The following is an 18,788-nucleotide window of genomic DNA, read 5'->3' on the forward strand; positions in this document are numbered from 1 at the left end:
TGAAAATGATTATATATATTATTACTCAAATAAAAAGTATTATACACTCACATAGGCTCTCGAAAATCCTTTTAATATTTGCACCAAAAAAACATATGGTCATTTACAATAATCCTTATAATATTTTAGAAAGTGTTTGGAATAGAAAATTCGTTGCAAGTTCCCGTTCAACCAACCAAGTTGTACTTCAAAAATTCACTCTTTTTCATATTTTCTTTATATTCTTTGGAAGGTCCTATAAACTAAATTGATAGGCTATTAAAGCGCAAGATACTGTCCTTAATTTGCCAATTGCATTAAAAATGGGAGAGGGTTTGAAAATTTCAACAATTTACACAATTACCTGACCATGCACTGACAACTATTTTTAATTTTCAGTTCCGTTTCTAATCTAATTGTAGAGATATTTGAACGTGACTTTCAATTACTAATTTAATAGAATCTTGCTATACAGAAGTCTCACACTCTGCACACTATTTAAAAAATATATAATTTTACTTTTTAATCCTAATATTGTAAATATGAAATATGATAATAAAAGAGTAAAATCAAATATTTTTCAATGGTGTGAAAAGTTTGGAGCTTATGTTTAAAATTTTTCATTTTAATAAATTAGATAAAAGAGGAGAGAAGACAAAAATGTTATAAAAGAGAGAAAATGAGTGTTTTAAAACTTCGAGAAACCAAATTTTATATAATTTATTTGTGACCTTTCAAATGATTTTGAATTTATGATCATTTAGTGCAAAAATAGATAGCTTGGCTCAGCATGAAATGAATACAGATTTTGCTTCGAAAATTATTTACCTTATAATTTTATAAATGTCTATAAAAGTTTTGGCACCCCAAGGAATATAAAGAAAGAAAAATTTACTTTTCATCTCCACACCACACATAATTTTTCATTTTTTTTTTCTTACCAAATGTGTGGTATATGGATATGATGGGCAGAAGAACACAATTAGTTTAAAAATAATAAAATTAATAAAAAATAAGTGTGATGTGTAGGGGTGACAAGTAGCAAAGCTAATAAAAAAAGAAAAATGATAAACATACGTCACTTTTTAGAGTAATGCTACATGCAGTCTTGGAGTGCGCAAGCGTCATGCAGTCGTTTTGAAAAAGAATGAAGTCCACTATTAAAAATATAATTTTTTTTTACGAGGGTTCCATATATATTTACTTTTTTTAAACTACTTGTGCGACGCTTACACACTCACAACTACAACTATCATTTCTCATCTATAAAAGGGTAAGCTACTGTGTGCTTTTTGGTTTTTTGACATAAAAAAAACCTGGACACTGCCAACCAAATTCACTTTTATGTTATTTTCAGTAAAATCATCTGCAGCAACAGAAAAAAGAAGCTTCTTCATCATATCGCTCAGTTCTTTTTTGGCTTGTAACCAGTATCCACCACATCCATAATTCTTTCCTTCGGAAAAAACCCATGTTATTTCTTTCCCCTTTAAACAATTAGAATTGCAAGGTATTTATATCAGACACAGTTGGTGCTCCTTTAATCTAGATTAGGTCACTTCTTCCTGCAAAAAAGGATAAAACAACAAATATACTACTTCTGTTAGCTTATAAAAATGCCCTGGTGGCTTTAAGTTTGTATAAAACAGCATCATTGGATGACAATCTGCCTACCTGACAAATAGGGTCGGATATAATGGTAACATTCCAGGAGTTCAAGACCTTGTTCATCAGGACTTGGTGAATGAAAGGAATTGTGATTCACAATGTTCTGTATCGTTGTGACAATGATAGGTATGGAGAGGATTAAAGAAGAGGCAATTGGAAGAAGAATGATAGCCAAACCAAGAACAATAAAGAAAGAATGGACGGACCTTCTTTTGGATTGTGGGAAACAGAGTTGTCTCTAATCTCTATCACCATTGGGGCCAAGTTCTTAGCGGCACAGAGATGGACCTGGAAGAAGGGACTGAGTGAAGATAAAGAGTAAGAGAATGCAAGAGATCTCCAGTAAAAGCTCTTGAAGAAAACAAAAAACATAATAGGCAACCTATTCCCAGAAAATATTACGTGCATATCCCAAAAAGGCAGGAGTTGTGTTCAACCAGCTCACGACTTTTATTTGGTAAAAAGTGAGTGCCGTTTAGCCCATGAAAAGCATTCATGGATTTCACCTCTCCTGAAAGCAAGATTGTAAACTATCCAAACTTGGTAAATGTAGTCAATGAATTAAAACTTGACCTCTAACTTTTGTGAGCATAATACAAAATTGATCAGAAGGATAAACCAAGGTAAATACCTGAATGAATTAGGAGACAAACTGGCGTTTGAATATTGAAGAAACTTGAGTTTTGCTCCCAGTATTTTGTATTTGTTGTAATCCTGTATATTGTCCACTCAGATTTAATTCGATTATGATGTAGTAAAATAAAATTAATATACAAGCAATTGAGAGGAATCTTGTAATCTGAACTACCTTGAGCTACCAATCCTTCTTCCATTATTTCAAGTTGACCATAATGGAATGCAAATCATTAAGATTTACATCCCTCAAAAAAAATTGAGTTCAGTGTATCCATCCATGTATGGCAACAGCTCTTCTACCTCAATCCTGGCATTGGAGCAACTCATGCTTTTCTTGATACGGCCACGGTTTAAAGACTCAACCTCCGCCAAGAATATGCCATAAACTGGCCGGTGATCAGAGAACCTTGACTCCCCTCGAACATATGATAATTGATGGAGGCCTCTGCCATACCATAATATACGATCACACCTTCACATGCAAACAACCAGATTAGATTTCGTATACTCATTTTCCACTTTCCATGGTTCCATTGATATGTCACATACCCTAATGAAAATTACTTCTGCAATGGTCAGCAGTTTAGTTTCTCACCTACGCTTATGCTACAAGATGTTTCTTTCCCCTATAATCCTTACCCCCCCTTCCAGTCCCCCGTTCTTGTCCCTCTTAAGAGCACACTTTTCCTCATTTAGAGAGAGAGAGAGAGAGAGAGGATTACCATGCAGGAGTTCTTCGCTTCTCCTTTGGGTGCCTATCATCCCCTGCATATCTATCAGAATTATTCGAATACTTGTATGTAGGAGGGAAGTAAATTTTTCCTTCATTCCATCCCTCAAAGACGTGCCCCCGTCTCTGCTCCATACACAGCTGAAAGCAACAACAAATATTGAGAATGAACATTTCTTGGAATTGGTTAGCAAAAGGAAAAAAATGAAGTAAAATAAAATTAAGAGCACATAAATAGTAAACAAACATCAATACTATACATCTAAGGCAGTAATCATGCCTGGTCATTTTCTAGCAATGCCCTCCAATTGTGCATCTCAACAAGAGCCTTTGCAGAACGGTAAGATAGAGCAATACGATAGTTCAAATCCCCCAGCCAGATAATTCTACTGTACCAAGAGAATCAAAATATAGCATCATAAGCAACCGGTAAGTTTCTTTTAGATTGCCTATTTCATAGTATTCAAGAAAAGGTAAGGAACATAAGAGCCAATGGGAAATTCAATGAATAAAGCCTCACTCATGCTCTAGAATTGTTTGAGGGGAACCCGCATCACTCATGCCACGGACCCTTGGAAACCTTGTCTTCCGAAGGATCTCCATGACATCAGAATTTCTCCTTAACTCATCACCATCCTTCTGTCCAGAGGTCAAATGGCTACATACGAAGCAAAAGCTTGTTTGGTGCAAAGACATGCTAATAGAAATGGAACCCTGGAAAACAAAAGCAAATGAGAATTCCAACCTTACCTAGTTCATGATAATTTTGCTCTCAAGTTCAAGAAAGTTCCACAAGAAAAAAAATACCTTGTTTCCAAGATAACCCATCAGTCCTCTTCCCACACAAGACACTTTCATGTTGTGAACATCATCCCTGAGATCACTCTTTATCCAAACTGTTAGAAATATCCCAACCATTTGCTTACTGGCAACCAAGCAATACCTTGAGTGGCCTCGCTGTCTGTCCCTATCCTCCATGGACAAAAGTCCGCTGTAGGATACCGGTGAATAATGCGTTGCCACTGGTGAATCCCCCAGTCCATTCTCATCATCAGAGGAGCCATATCTGAAATTCAGGTCACAGTCACTTGGTCGGTTCCCAAAAATGACCCGGTCACAAATGCTATACCGCCGATCAAGTCGAGGGTGTGGCATTGCCATGTCCTGGTCCAATCTCATGCTCCGACTCAAGGATTGGAATGATCGTCGATGGAAAAGTGATGAAGCCCTCTGCCTCGTTGATCCTTCAAAGTCTGAATCTAATTCAACAACCGGATCAGGGATTGGTGAAGGCGTGTGGCATCCACCACTAGTGCCTGGAAGATTGTTCAAGGTTTTCCTGATAAGGGCTAGCCATTTTCTGGCAGGCCCATTATCTTCTGTGCCTAAAACATTGCCAGCATTCAGAGGAACAATTTCTTGAAACCTGACAGGCAATGGAACAAATAAGGCTTCAAAATACCAGATAAATTGCTCAACTAAATCAAAATACAAAGATCAGCGTTTGATTAATAGGACATACCCAAGAACGTAAATGTCAGCAGGAGGAGAGGTATAAAGCCAATCTTCAAGACTCAAATTACTCGGAGGGGATTTTCCAGCCACATTCCACGTAGCTACAAAAAGGCTACAACCCAAATGGAAAAGGAACTCAAATAAAAGCCACCCCTTAACAAAAGGCATTAATCAATACAAGACGAAGAGAAACAACAAAGCACACCTGTAATTATGCACATCTGTAGCTTGCGAGGCATCTATATCGATCTTACCTCGCCGAACACGATCAGAGTTCCTTTTGTTCGATCTCTCTGTACAGTTTTGGGATGCGGTTTAGACGGATTTGTGAAAATAATTGGGAGAAAGAAATTAACGAGACTCTTAGCAAAATTCTATCTTCATTAAGCTTTATTTAGTGTGATTTTAGAGAATGGAGTGGTCCAAAGCAATCCTGAGTTGTCTGATACTGAACCTATTTTGCTTTTCTTGATTGTGCATGCCTCCCTCTCTGAACAGTTGTTCCTCCACTCTTCCTCACCACCTGAAAAAGAAACACCAAAAAGTTCTTAAAGCTGTGCTCTTTTCCGCTGAATGCATCATTATCATACATTCATGCAACAAAGAAAAAAAAAGATATTTCAGTTACAAACATAAATAATTGAACTTCACAACCAGGAAGAAAACAAAAAACAGATCACGAGCTGCTAATGGACTTTGCGGACCTCAATACACCCGAGAAAACTACAATTGTTGTACCCAACAGTGATGCAGAAGAAGAGTGGTGGAGTTCAGGGTCTAGAACAATGTTAAACCAAGTCAGTTATCGCTGAGAAAATCCCATTTTTGCCGTTGATATAAAAGTTAATATTTCCAAGTCCAGAGCCCTAATCGCATCCAAATCGTGCAGAAAATCGACATAAATGATCGGCCATTATCACCTTCATAAAGGACATCGTCTGCGTGAAAGTCCTCAGCTTTGCTCTTGATGTTGAACCACTTCTTGACCAATGTCCTGGGCCATGAAAGCTTTACCAAGAAATACAGAGTCAGGAATCTCACAACCCCAGAAAAAGGGGGAAAAAGCGTACAAATTGAGAGAAGTGGCATTTCTTAAACCTTGCTTTTCTTCGAACTCCCATCTCTCATTGTCGCACAAACTTCATACGGCTATCAAGATTTACAGAAGCTAATTTCAATTCGTTCTTCAACTGTACAAATAAATTTCACGGCGGAAAAATGAATCAAGACCATAAAGAAAAATCAAATCTCAGAAACAAAAGCGAAACGCCTCAGAAACCTGTATTTCCCCCCCTCTAGAATGAATTAAAATATAAGAGAAAAAAAAACCGATTTAATCCCAAAACAACGGGAGAAAACTAACTGAGTTTCAAGAGTATAACCGAACGAATCGGCAGGCAATACATTCTGTTTCCTCAGGTAATGGAGAGAAGGAATCAATTGATGGAACAAAGAAAATCCCAGTTTCTCGGCATTTTATCTTCTGGGCTTCCAAACGTTTAGATAAAACCCAAAATACTGAGAAGAAGAGTTTTCGTTTCACTTCCTATTTTCAGGATTAAGTCGAGAGAAAACAGAGGAAAAGAAACAGGGGAATTTGAAAGGGAAATGAAGAGAGGGAGGGGGGGGCAGACACCTGAATGCGTAGAAGTAAGACTATGAGATTCTTCCAATAGAACAAGACAATGTAGGAGAAAAGAGAGAAAGACGGAAAGAGTTTTGGCTGCCTGTCAACCAAAAAAAAAAAAAAACCTCGTTGGGTTACAGAGCAAAGTATAGAATTTGAAGAGAGAATAAAGTGGTGTTTGGAGGAGAGGCAGCTTGGCTCGGTCTCTCTCTCTCTCTCTCTAGGCTTTTCACCCCAAATCCAAGGCCAACCCAAAACCCGCTTTGGAGTGACTCGGGGACCTGGGGAGAGAAGAGAAGGATTTCGGATTTGGTCACCCACCCAGACTATACTCACCCAACTTAGTCAGATACACTTGCCCGGACCTCTCCCTCTATCTCCCTTCTTCCCTCCTTAATTAGAATGTTATGTTTCTCTCTCTAACCTCTGCCCACGGTCAGCAAAGTTAGGTCCGATCCAATACCCAAGTTGAAGCAGTAGCAACTGACAATGCTATAACTTGGTTTTTTTTTTTTCTTTTACATCAAAGAAGACATCTATACTGTTTGATTTTTAAAATTCATTTTGTTTGGTGCTTAAGAAGCTCATGGGACAATGTATAGCTGACTTTTACTTTTTATAAGAGTGTGCAGGTATTGTTGCTTGCTCAATTTGAAACGCAGAATGTTTGGTATATTTTGTTTCCTTCAACAGGTCTAAAGAGAGTCAAGACTCATGACTGTGGATTTTTGTTACAATCCCACATCGACTAAATATGAGATTAGTTGATGGTTTATAAGTCCCTAAACACCCTTCTCTTGTAAACTAGTTTTTAAGAGTGAGTTCTATTTAGTAGGTCCGTAACAATTCCTCCAATATGGGGTTTTGGGCTTCTATAAATCTATAGGTTCATAGGTCTTGAATGAGTGAGATCTGAGGGGATTTTTGTATGGAGGAGGGTTTGTGTCTCCCATCCCATGCATGGACCTCATAGGGGTTCGGGAAACTGGAAGTATTTTCGTGTTTTGAATAAGAGCAATGCATCTCCTCAAAACCTTCATTTGTAACTTTTTAGTCTTCCAAGCAATTTTGAGGCTCTTTTTAGTCAATATAGACACATTTCCAAGCGGACCAAGGCACTTGTCTCAGTTTTTGGATACTATTTGGGTAGTTGTATTTGTGAGAAATGATAGTTACAGTCATGAGTATGCAAGCGCTGCACAATCACTTTAAAAAAAGTGAATAAATATGGAATCCGTATAAAAAATAATAATTTTTTAATAGCAGATCTCACTCTTTTTCAAAATCACTGTACTGAACTTGCGCACTCCACAACTGTACGTAACATTACTCATCTCCAAAGAAACAATTAAGAAGCATAAACACAACTTGTTTATACGAATGTAGGATCTTGTTAGGCTATAATCCTAGTTCACCTCACCTCCACATGAGCACACGTATCTCCCAGGGTTTAGTGTAAGTACTATCTTTAATCCTAGTTTAATACCTAGCTAGCTAGCAAGATTAGAACAAAAGCAATTAATTTATTGGTTTAAGGCCTGCAAACCTGATCTCTTAAATTTGACTAATCTTAATATCCACATGCTGCATGTGGGAGACTGTGTCTGTTTCCCTTAGCTTGGTCTTTGTTTTTCATAACTCGAAGCTCTTTGCAATCAGTTAGCCTATTAATTTTATATGTTCAAGGACTAAACTAATAGGATAGACGGCAAAACATTCCAAATACCAAACCCTAATCTCCATCTTCTTCCAAATGGAGAATCCCTTATAAAATTACAAGCCCCCATAAAAACCCACCAACCAAGTGAAGTTTCTTGCACTACTACTCTATATATTAGCCATTCGATCTGTCCCAATTCGAGGTTGTCAAAGGACTTGTTTATCCAAGTCATAGCTGCCCAAAGAAATCCTTTCCTTTTCTTCAGACGTGGCAACCCCACCCAACCCAATTATGATAGGAGAGAGTTATGTGCCTCCAATTATCATTCAGGCAAATTTGATTAGGTAGTCGGCGATGTGCTTATTTTGTATGATCTTTTTTACACAACTTTCTGGTTTGTTATGTTTTGTCATATTGGCCGATCGAGTTCAATCATCATGTAATGTTTTGTCACAGAACATGTATGATCATATAAAACAGTTGAAAGACTTCTAACACCATGACTGCGGCTCAATAATACATTTTTTTTATGATTGCTATTGGGTGTCTAGGAACAGCGTCACGACTAATCCAGGAGTGCACAAGCTCTCAACAAAGAGTTTTTTGTAAGTGCACCGTGATTAATTCCAGGAAAAAAATCCCTTAATCCGTGATCTCTAGAGATTGTTTACGCTTAAGGAAATTTAAATCTTAAATCTGGGGAGCATACCCCAAGTCTAAAACATTTACTACTGGAGGATTTGGCTCAATAATACGTTAAAGATGCATATATATAATATATATATATATATGCATATAAATTGGTTGATTAATATTTATTTTGTATTTATTTTTCATTTAATCTCTTATCTGTCTGAATTTGTTAGCCTATCTGTACCGGCCATTAAATATCATGTGACTAATCAGTATAAAATCACATGGTTTTGGTGAAAAGTTCCAACAGGCTAGGAAATATAAAATGAAAAAAGAAATATCGAATTTCTTTTCATTTTATAAACTTTATTTTATCTCTTAGAATCTTCACTTAAAGCTAGCAAGTCTATTTCAATTCATCACTGTCATGACAATCGATGAGGGCTAAATGTGGAGGAAGTGGATACATCAACAACAAATAGAAACTCCAACGATCATATTTAAATGGAAGTGGATTCTCCATTTTAATCTTGGATCTCTCTGTCTCTTGAGTCTTTTATTCATCAAAACAAAACAAAAAAAAACAAGAAACTTAAAAAAAAAAAAAAAAAAAAAAAAAAAAAAAAAAAAAAAAAAAAGAAAAAGGAAGAGGCACTCACGATGAATGGGACCATAAATTTGACGGGTCAAGTTCTCCTTGCTATTCCCTGTTATAGTACAACTGATATTGAAAAAACAGAGACTTGGCATCAAATTAAAGAGTTTAGGGCCCAATTTGATAAACACGTCTAAAACTAAGAGGGATTTTCTTTGGGAGGGGCCGGGGGCTACAACGGGAGGATAAGTAAATGAATAATGCTAGATATAGTATTAGGACGTGTAAGTTCCATACATTATTAAAAATGATCTATTAAAAATAGATTTTTTATGTAGATCATAAATTTATATAACTTTAAAAAAAATACTATTGCGTTTAGATAGTGAGATATTTTAAGATATTCTGTAAATAGTAGTAAAAAATAATAATAAAATATTAAATAATAATTATTATTAATAATTATTAATAATAAAAAAATAGATAAAAAATAATAATAAAATAATAAATAATAGTAAGATATTCTCAAGATAGTATCTTAACACCCAAACTAGGGGTTGAAGGGAGGAAGGGATTGTCATACAACTTTGAGAAGTCTCACTTTCCAAAGGGAGAGTGTTGTTTGTCGAAGCAGCGCTGTCATGAAAATGAGGTGTAGTTAATATGGGCACCATGGATATTCAATAATGGTGCGGATGAATTCAATGATTACCCAATCTCTTTTTTGTAGATGATTAATTTTGTACCTTATCATACCAATTGTAAAGTGCCACATGGATTTCAATATTACAGCCGTACGATTATTATTCACTTACTCCCCAAAAAAACAGATAGTGTACCGCATGATTAGGTTACGGAATCATTTATAGTTTTGCAAACACAATCTCAAACGTATCTCTTCCCCCTTTTTCCTGCCTCATGCGTCGCAAACCAAGGCTGTGCTTGTTTGTGGGTCATCACCAGGTATGGCTTTAAGCTCCAGCTTTCATAACTCTGGATCTGCAAAATACAAATGGTGGAAGGTGACATTAATGTCTGAGCTTGCTTCTTTCACTGTCCCAGCTGACAGATATATATATATATATATACACCCATATTTTTCTTTTTTATTTGCAGCAATGGAAGTACTAATTCTAAATAGTACAAATAATAAGTAAAATATATATGATTGTCCAAAAATGCTGTTATATATATATATGTATGTATGTATATATATACATTACAGTTCAGGTTGGATCGGAAGTGACAGAGAGGGAGTAACGAGGCAGTCAAAGGATCGATGATCTTTAATTTGTACTTTGGGCAAAGTATCTTCTTCTCTTGTGGGGATTTCGATTTTCTTTCCCTGTTTCTTTTGCTTTTTCCAGCTTTAGAAGCCGTCGCCTGTTTAATCCACCCTAGATCTCTCTTTTCTCATGCACAGTTTTCATTACCCTTTTTTTGTTTTAATGTAAGGTGTCAATTTGGGCTTTCTTCGTATGCCATTTTCTTCGAAATGTGAGGGAACGGAAGAGGAATTTCCAAGTTACCTGTATTTATATGTTGTATATATGGATGATTGAGGACATAAAAAAAAATCAACCAAATCTAAAACATAAGAGTTATGAGGTTTAGCTCACAAGGTATATCATGTACAAATCCTAAAACTCTCAAACATTAATTTTCAAATTAAATGGTTGATCAGATTTTGTCACAATGAGTAGTTATCATTTCTAAAATAAGTAGTACTATTTGAAAGCCTTTACATCACACATCATCCACGTAGCATAATTTGATAATTTGTAAGATTCAAATTTTAAAACAATAAATGTAATATTGATTAAAGAGATAAATATCACCAAAAAATAGTTATAACCTTCACCAATTTATTCTTGCAATAACCCATCAACTCCATTGTCTTTTAGCTTTTTATATTTTTAAGAATCGATATCGTACCAGTTATCCTCCTAAACCGATACTTTCGGTTTTATCAGTTCTGGTCCGGTTTTTCAATTTTAATATTAATATTACTAATGTATTTATCAAAAGGAATATATTCATGAGAGTTTATTAGGGCATAAGATATAATTAATATATATACTTTATATTTAAAATATATGATCAAACAAATGTTCATGTTTAAGATTTAAATTTTATATTATAAATTATAATATAACATCATTTCATATATAATTATATATATTATATATATTATTAAAATATTATATATAATATTAAAAATTAATTAAAAAAATTATATATATACAAACCGGTCTCGGACCGAATCAGTTTAGAACCGGATCGGGGCCGATTCTTCGGTTTATTTTTATAGCCCTAGTAATCAAATGAATTAGCTGCATCTCACAATAGATCTTGAATTTTGCATGGTTGGTCATTCTTTGCTAAGAGCCTTCTACATCACTGAGTACTCTTCTGTTCAAGGTTGTAGAACATGCATGAGATCTTTTTAATTAGAATAATGCTACATGTAGTTATGGAGTAGAATTCAATATTAAAAATTAATTTTTTTTTATGTGAGTTTCATATTTATTATTTTTTTAAAAATAATTACACGATATTTACACACTCACAACTAGAACTACCATTTATCTTTTATAATTAACCCATACAACACACTTGGAAATGGAATCAATGAAACTCTATCAACTGAAAATACTAGTCACCCACGACCATGGTAGAGACCCTAGACAGTCTTCTTCCTGAACTATATATCAAACCCAAATTACCACACTCATCAAGGTGGCTCATCTTTTCATATAGCAGTGAACATGAGATTGAAAGATCACTTTGTCAGTACGTACAATGGTCAACTTTAATTTGCAACCTGCCATACTTCAAAACTATCGAGATCTATATAGATATGTATATCTTGTCGATAGTTTTTCAAATATATAGAAACAATATTAGTGTAACTTCTTGAAGGTCGTTGAATTTACGTACCGAAATCACAAGTTGAAAAATCTCTTCAATGCTAATGAAATTTGAGAACGCTAAACCAGCTTTGAGCCTGAAATTAAACAGCAAATTAAAAAGAGCTATTTTTACTCTTTCCAAGTATTTAATTTGTAACATTTGTCTTGAAGAAATGTTATCTTTTACCATTTTTAATCGATTGATATGTATTATTTCAGAAGGCACGCAAGTACTATTAAATAAAAAATTACTTATTAAGACATTATTGATATGACTGGATGCATGTCAAATCGATGATAAAAAAAAAATGATGGTTTCGATTATGATCAAACTACAGTCTTAATTGGTAGGAAAAATGGCTAAATTGAATTTTAATTTATGAAAATTTTAAGGACGGATGGAAATAGTTTGAGGGGATCAGGAATGGAGCCCTTAATGTATTGTCAAATCCAGCATCCACTAAAGCCTATTAAATGCAACAGCTGCAAAAAAGAAGTAGAATCAATCATTATATAGGAGACGAGCCTGTTTAATTGGGTCCCAAAATGCAATATATATGAGCTTATCCGCTCCCCCATATATATATATATATATACTAAAAGTTCTCAAAAGATGAAGATGGAAGAATGAGGGAGCAGGAGTGAGGACATGCATCTTCCATAAACACGTATAGAAGGACATAGTAAAAGGAATGTTTATGTGATTTTCCATCACAGAATCCCACAGAGGACTACTCGAGAAATCATACCCAACAATGAATATTAAATTTGCAGAATCTGCCACGCCACTTTCACTTTCCAAATTAAAAGTTAAATCAGATATAGGGGTTTTTCTTCCAACGCATAGACCAATGAATCTGATGCAGTACCAGGTCAAGAGAAAGAATGAAAGTTATCATAGAGAAAGGGACATAAGAAAGAGTAAAAATACAGGGCTCTCACTTATTTTTTACTATTTATCAACAACACAATGCAATGAACAGTGAAAACTTTATGGGAGCCCAGTATTTTTAAGATCGTTTGAATAGTGAAATGAGGTGGAATGAGTTGAATAAAATATTATTTTTTAATATTATTATTATTTTAAGATTTAAAAAAATTGAATTATTTATTATATTTTAAATAAAAATTTAAAAAAATTATAATAATGAAATGAGATGATTTCGTTTAGTTCCTAAACTCATCTCAACTCATTTCAAATCATTATTACAACTTTTTCAAATTTTAATATAAAATATAATAAATAATTTATTTTTTTTAATCCTAAAATAATAATAATATTAAAATATAATATTCTAATAATATTTTATCAATTCAATTCAACATTAAACATAATAAAAATCATCTCTAAATCCAAATATTACCTTACTCAAAAAAAGAAACTTGAGACCATGACGTAACAGTAAATTCTTCGGTGGGTTTAGCATTTCGGCGATAACATTTGAAAAATCACAGAAATGGTGCAAATACATTCCATCACACGATGCACCAATCAGCCTGCCTTTAGCACAAAAAGTGGAGTAATTAATAATATCTATGAATCAAGGGAAACCTCCTGATCAGCATCGCTCCTCGTTATGGCGAAACACCCTTTCATATTCTTGTGACTCGCCATGTGCCCATATACACATTTAGTGTTAGACCGAGCCATTAACAAGAAACCAAAAAGAAAATTAATAACACACTACCATAAGAAAATAAAACCATTGACTTACCCCCAAGAGACCAAAAACAAATATGTAGGAAATACACCTGGAGACTAAGGTTTCAATCTAATTGCAAAAAAATAAGCACCCAATAGGTAGCAAAGAAGCCAGAAAACCAATATCATGATATGAGATTTTTGCAGTTATATCACAAGATCCAGTGAATATTTATTTCCCTAAAGAAGAAATCGACAAAATCCACAAGATCAAAATATCGAGATGATGTTCCATTCGAAAGAAATCATTTGTGAGACAAAAGATAAATGGACTGACTGAGGGAAGAGAGAGAGAGAGAGCTTACTGAAATGGAGACCGAGCGGAGGAGGTGGCAGAATATGTTGGGTTGCGACAGCACTAGGTGAGGCAGCCTAATCACGGAGGGAGAGTGAGTAACAACGGTGCGTCTGGGCAAATGACATGGGGAGGGGCGGGAGAAAAGAGATTTTTGCAAGTATGCCACAAGATCCAATGAATATTTATTTCCCTAAGGAGGAAATCGACAAAATCCACAAGATCAAAATATCGAGATGATGTTCCATTCGAAAGAAATCATTTGTGAGAGAAAAGATAAATGGACCGAAAGAGGGAAGAGAGAGAGAGAGAGAGAGAGCTTACTAAAATGGAGACTGGGCGGAGGAGGTGGCAAAATATGTTGGGCTACAGTGGCGCTAGGTGGTTCAGCCTAATCACGGAGGGATCGTGCGGCTGGGAGGAGAAGAAAAAATGGGGGACGGAAAACACACCGTTTAGGCATTTTTTTAATTTCGGTTTTGACCTTTTGCGGTGGTTTAATATTGCCGCAAAAGAGTAAAGACATGCCATAATCAAGATTTTTGTTTATGGACTTTTATGACAATTTAATGTCGCCGCAAAAAAAAAGAATATGCACTAGAATAAACTTTTTTCGTTTATGCCCTTTTGTAGAGATTTAATTTCGCTGAAAAAACCAAAAAATGTGCATGAATTACTTTTTTGTCACAATTATTTGAGACGATATAATTTCATCGCAAAAATTAACTTTTCGTGATGCCCAGTTCTTTGCTGAAAATGAAATGATGCGAAAATGGAAAAATTAGCCTTTTGCATCCAAAATTATATGGACGCAAAAGAATTGGTCGCAAAAAGTCATATGTTGTAGTGGATCTGAACATCAATTTAAGACTTTTAAACCAGTACGTGAGGTCCACAAGTAGTAATTTGAGAAAAGACCAAGCCAACGAATCCACAAATTAAAGGTCTCTCATCTCTTATTTCTCTTATTTGGATGAAGAAGAGAAGGGATCATGCTTTTAGTAGATTGATCGTTAAAAAAAAAATGAATTAACGTACGTATAAGAGAGTCAGCCAAACTCACTGTATATATATGGATATAGAACGTCTCTCTCTCTCTCTCTCTATATATATATAAACATCATCTACTGTACAATATTATTGGCCGAAGATGAAATCAATTTGAAGCTAGCTAGGCAACGATGGGACCAAAGATATATTCTCCCATGCATGCATGCACGCAGACTCCAATGTATCATGAGTGAGTACGTCCAAAGTGAAAACAAATCATCGATCCAAGTCTCGTTACAAAATATCTTTTATAGTATGGTAATCCTTTCCAAAGCCATGAGTCAAGTATATTGTGATAACACCAACATATTATATATATATATATATACAGATATAGCTAGTTTGGACAGGAAAATTGAAATTACCCAAGTACCCCTGTAATGCAGCAGAAATATCTACCAATTCACTCAACAAATTAGTTAGTATTCAAGCATGCAATTAATTTAATAATTAAATAATAACATAAAATAAATAAATTGCATAACATTAAGATTGGTATCGAAGGGAAACCCTTTAAAGAACTCTTTAAAGGTAAAACCCTACGGGACAGCCAAACTCAGGAAAGTCAATCTTATTATTTGAACATCAATTACAAGTACTCATCAATTACAAAATATTTGTAATTTGACTCTCTTACTTGCCCAAACAAACGACCCGTTTGTCTTCTACCACGGTAGCAGCCAGAACTTCTGACGATTTTCAAATATTGTCTTTCCTCCTATAACTCTAGGGGCTAAAATCCAATTGCACGATCATCCACGCACGAAGCACAAACACACTCAAAGAGAGATCACAAATATGAAAATTCACTAAAGAATTTTCTCACCAAACAATGCACTAGAAAGTGCTCCAGAAAATATGTAGATCTGAATCTCTATGGATTCTAACCAGTAGGATCCTTTAAATAAACAATCTGGAAATAGTTCCAGTTTCAGTAAGATTTTGCTGACAGATAGAATCTGTCACGAAAACGTCTCCTGACGGATTGCTGACATGCGCGATAACTCTTCTTTGCAGTAACTAATTTATGTTCAGCTTCTGTTCTGGATAACTTCTTGATAGTTCGAATTCTTTCTGCTTGATATCTTCTTTTTGAATCTTCTATCCAGATCACTTGATGTCTCCTGTCTTTTCGAACATTCAATCTTGATCAAAAGTCTTTTGAACCTTTATCTATTTAACTACTTATCTTAGAATTCAAAAATTCATAGATAAAGATAAAGACAAACATTTATCTATTAATCTATTTATCTTTGAATTTAAATATTCATAGAAAAAGATAAAGATAAATTACATTCATCCAATAATTCAAATAGGCCCTAGTCATCTAATCCTAGCCAACAAACTTTTACATTAACAAAAACTTATTGATATCATGCAGCTTGCGACGAAGGCCAAGACCCTAATTTAGAGAACATATAGAATACAAAATTTTAGGGGTAAAATAATGCCAAACACCATCTCAAGCTCCCGATGAAAACCATCCCATTATTGAATCTATCTAGCAATAATCACGAGAATTTACATACAAGCCAATTAGTAGATATATATTGTTGGGAGGTGGCTTGATTCCTGTTGAAAAAAGTGTCTCTACAGATTGTTCACTTAACCGAAACTTTAGACAAAGAGTTCACTAATCACTTGCTCAACAGTTAGCTTAAGCAGGACCCACCTCAAGAGTTCGTTCGTCACTTGCTCGACACTTAACTCGAGCGAGAGCCAACCCGGGAGTTCGCTCATTAGTTGCTAGACACTCAGCTCAAGCAAAACGCCAGACTTAATATTCACTTGAGCCTCGCTTGATACGCCGCTCAAGCGAATGTTCAAATTTAGGGCTTCTCACACCATAGATTATAAATACATGTTATACTTTGTTGTATCTAACTTTTGAGCATCTTAATTACACAGAGAGAGTGAAATCCTTTTGTGAGATTCATGAGAGTTCATTGGGTGTATTAAGGCTCTGAGATTGAGGATTTTGTGATTAATCTCTTGTACTCCACGTTTGTTGATAGTGAGTTCATTGAGACCGACCCCGCTAGTGGACGTAGGCTCACATTGAGACAGCCACTTAAATCATGGTGTTCTGTGTGTAATTGTCGTTATTTTCTTTTAATTTTGTTTCCTCAATTTCACTTCAACTTAGATGCTGATAACCAGTTAATCCCAACAAACCGGTATTAGAGTGCCAGGCTCTGTGTGAGATCTTGAGGGATAGCTATGGCAAAGTTTGAATTGGAGAAATTCGATGGTTAGAACAATTTCAATTTATGGCGTATCAAGATGAAGACTTTGCTGCGACAATAAGGTTTGTCAAAGGTATTGGATGGAAAAAAGTCTGATGATTCTCCTATACCGCCAAGAGAAGAATATCAAGAGAAAGTACATAGTGCTATTCTGTTGTTACTATCTGATGGAGTTTTGAGGAAGGTTGCTGATGAGGAGACCGATGCTGATCTTTGGAGTAAACTTGAGAGCCTGAATATGAAGAAATCGCTCACAAACTGTTTGTATATGAGACAACAGTTATACATGCTCAAAATGAAGGAAGATACTCTTATCTGAACACTTAGATGAGTTTAATATGATTATTATGGATCTGAGGAATATTGACATTATGCTTGAACAAGAAAATCAAGCCTTAATTATTTTGTGCTTGTTGCTTATATCGCTTGATAACTTTGTGAATTCAATGTTGTATGGTAGATATACTATTTCCCTGGCAGATGTGAAATATGCTTCGAATTTTAAGGAATTGACTAAATTGAATTTGAAGGACACGGCTAATAAAGCCAATGGTTTGTTTGTTAATGGTTCTTCTAATAGGGGTAGATCCAGTGAGAGAGGTTCAGAGAAAAATAAGAGTAAATCCAGGGACAATTCATGGTCAAAATTTAACAAGAAAAATGTTAAATGTTATTAGTGCCATAAGTTCAGTCATTACAAGAATGATTGTCCTAAACTGAAAAATAAGGAGAAAGATACTAGTTCCTCTAATGTCGTTAGTGTTACTGATGAGAATTCTAATGGATCAGATATTGTCTTAGATATTAGCAACTCTAATAGTCACTTTGGTGACAACTGAGTTATGGACTCAATTTGTACCTTTCATATGTGTCCCAATAGGGATTGGTTCACTTCCTATGAGCCAGTAAACGGTGGTTCTATTCTGATGGATAATGATATGGCTTCCAAAATTGTTGGAATTGGTTCGGTTGGGATTAAGATATTTGATGGGATTGCCAGGACATTGTCTAACGTCCAACGTATCCCAAATTTGAAGAAAAATCTTATTTCATTGGGCAGTCATGATTCTCTGGGTTCCTGGTACACCGGTGAAGGTGGAGCTATTAGAGTCAGTAAGAGCTCCATGATTGTAATGATAGGAGATAAGACAAATGACCTTTATTTCCTTCAGGGCAATACAGTGACAGGTGCAGCTATAATGTCTGTTTCAAATGATACAAACTCAGACATTACCCGTTTGTGGCATATGCATTTGGATCATATAAGTAAAAAAAGGGATGTCGATTCTAAGCAAGTAGGATCTGTTATGTGATCAGAAGATAGGGAAACTTAAATTTTGTGAACATTGTGTTTTTGGAAAACAGTGCAGGGTTCAGTTTACAATAGGAGATCATAGAATTAAAAGTATTGTAGACTATATTCATTTTGATCTTTGGGGTCTATCTTCTGTTCAATCGAAAGGTGGAGCTAAGTATTTACTCACATTTATTGATGATTACTAAAGAAAGGTTTGGGTTTTCTTTCTAAAACTAAAGCAGA

The 18,788-nt window shown here is 35.0% G+C and overlaps 1 protein-coding gene across 5 annotated transcripts; it reads right to left on the reverse strand.

Moving 5' to 3' along the window:
• Positions 1 to 1,303: 1,303 nt before the first annotated feature.
• Positions 1,304 to 11,618, reverse strand: LOC121260944 (type I inositol polyphosphate 5-phosphatase 4-like). Of its 5 annotated transcripts, none has more exons than XM_041163041.1 (16): positions 11,608 to 11,618; positions 5,627 to 6,481; positions 5,449 to 5,536; positions 4,983 to 5,051; positions 4,734 to 4,821; positions 4,536 to 4,640; positions 3,821 to 4,439; positions 3,534 to 3,727; positions 3,294 to 3,402; positions 3,006 to 3,154; positions 2,456 to 2,755; positions 2,279 to 2,361; positions 2,050 to 2,158; positions 1,854 to 1,948; positions 1,654 to 1,750; positions 1,304 to 1,544 (listed from the first exon to the last, which is right to left on the reverse strand). In XM_041163041.1, exons 2-11 carry the CDS (start codon positions 5,654 to 5,656, stop codon positions 2,530 to 2,532), a joined length of 1,677 nt encoding a protein of 558 aa, XP_041018975.1. In that variant the 5' UTR covers positions 5,657 to 6,481; positions 11,608 to 11,618; the 3' UTR covers positions 1,304 to 1,544; positions 1,654 to 1,750; positions 1,854 to 1,948; positions 2,050 to 2,158; positions 2,279 to 2,361; positions 2,456 to 2,529. The 5 variants fall into 5 exon arrangements, with proteins under 5 accessions (XP_041018975.1, XP_041018977.1, XP_041018976.1 ...); XM_041163043.1 differs by lacking the exon at positions 11,608 to 11,618 and adding an exon at positions 6,495 to 6,649 and having other exon boundaries at positions 5,627 to 5,719; XM_041163042.1 differs by lacking the exon at positions 11,608 to 11,618 and having other exon boundaries at positions 1,854 to 1,935; positions 5,627 to 6,652.
• Positions 11,619 to 18,788: the final 7,170 nt, after the last annotated feature.

The sequence above is a fragment of the Juglans microcarpa x Juglans regia genome, chromosome 4D (assembly GCF_004785595.1).
Source record: "Juglans microcarpa x Juglans regia isolate MS1-56 chromosome 4D, Jm3101_v1.0, whole genome shotgun sequence".
NCBI classification, from domain to species: domain Eukaryota; kingdom Viridiplantae; phylum Streptophyta; class Magnoliopsida; order Fagales; family Juglandaceae; genus Juglans; species Juglans microcarpa x Juglans regia.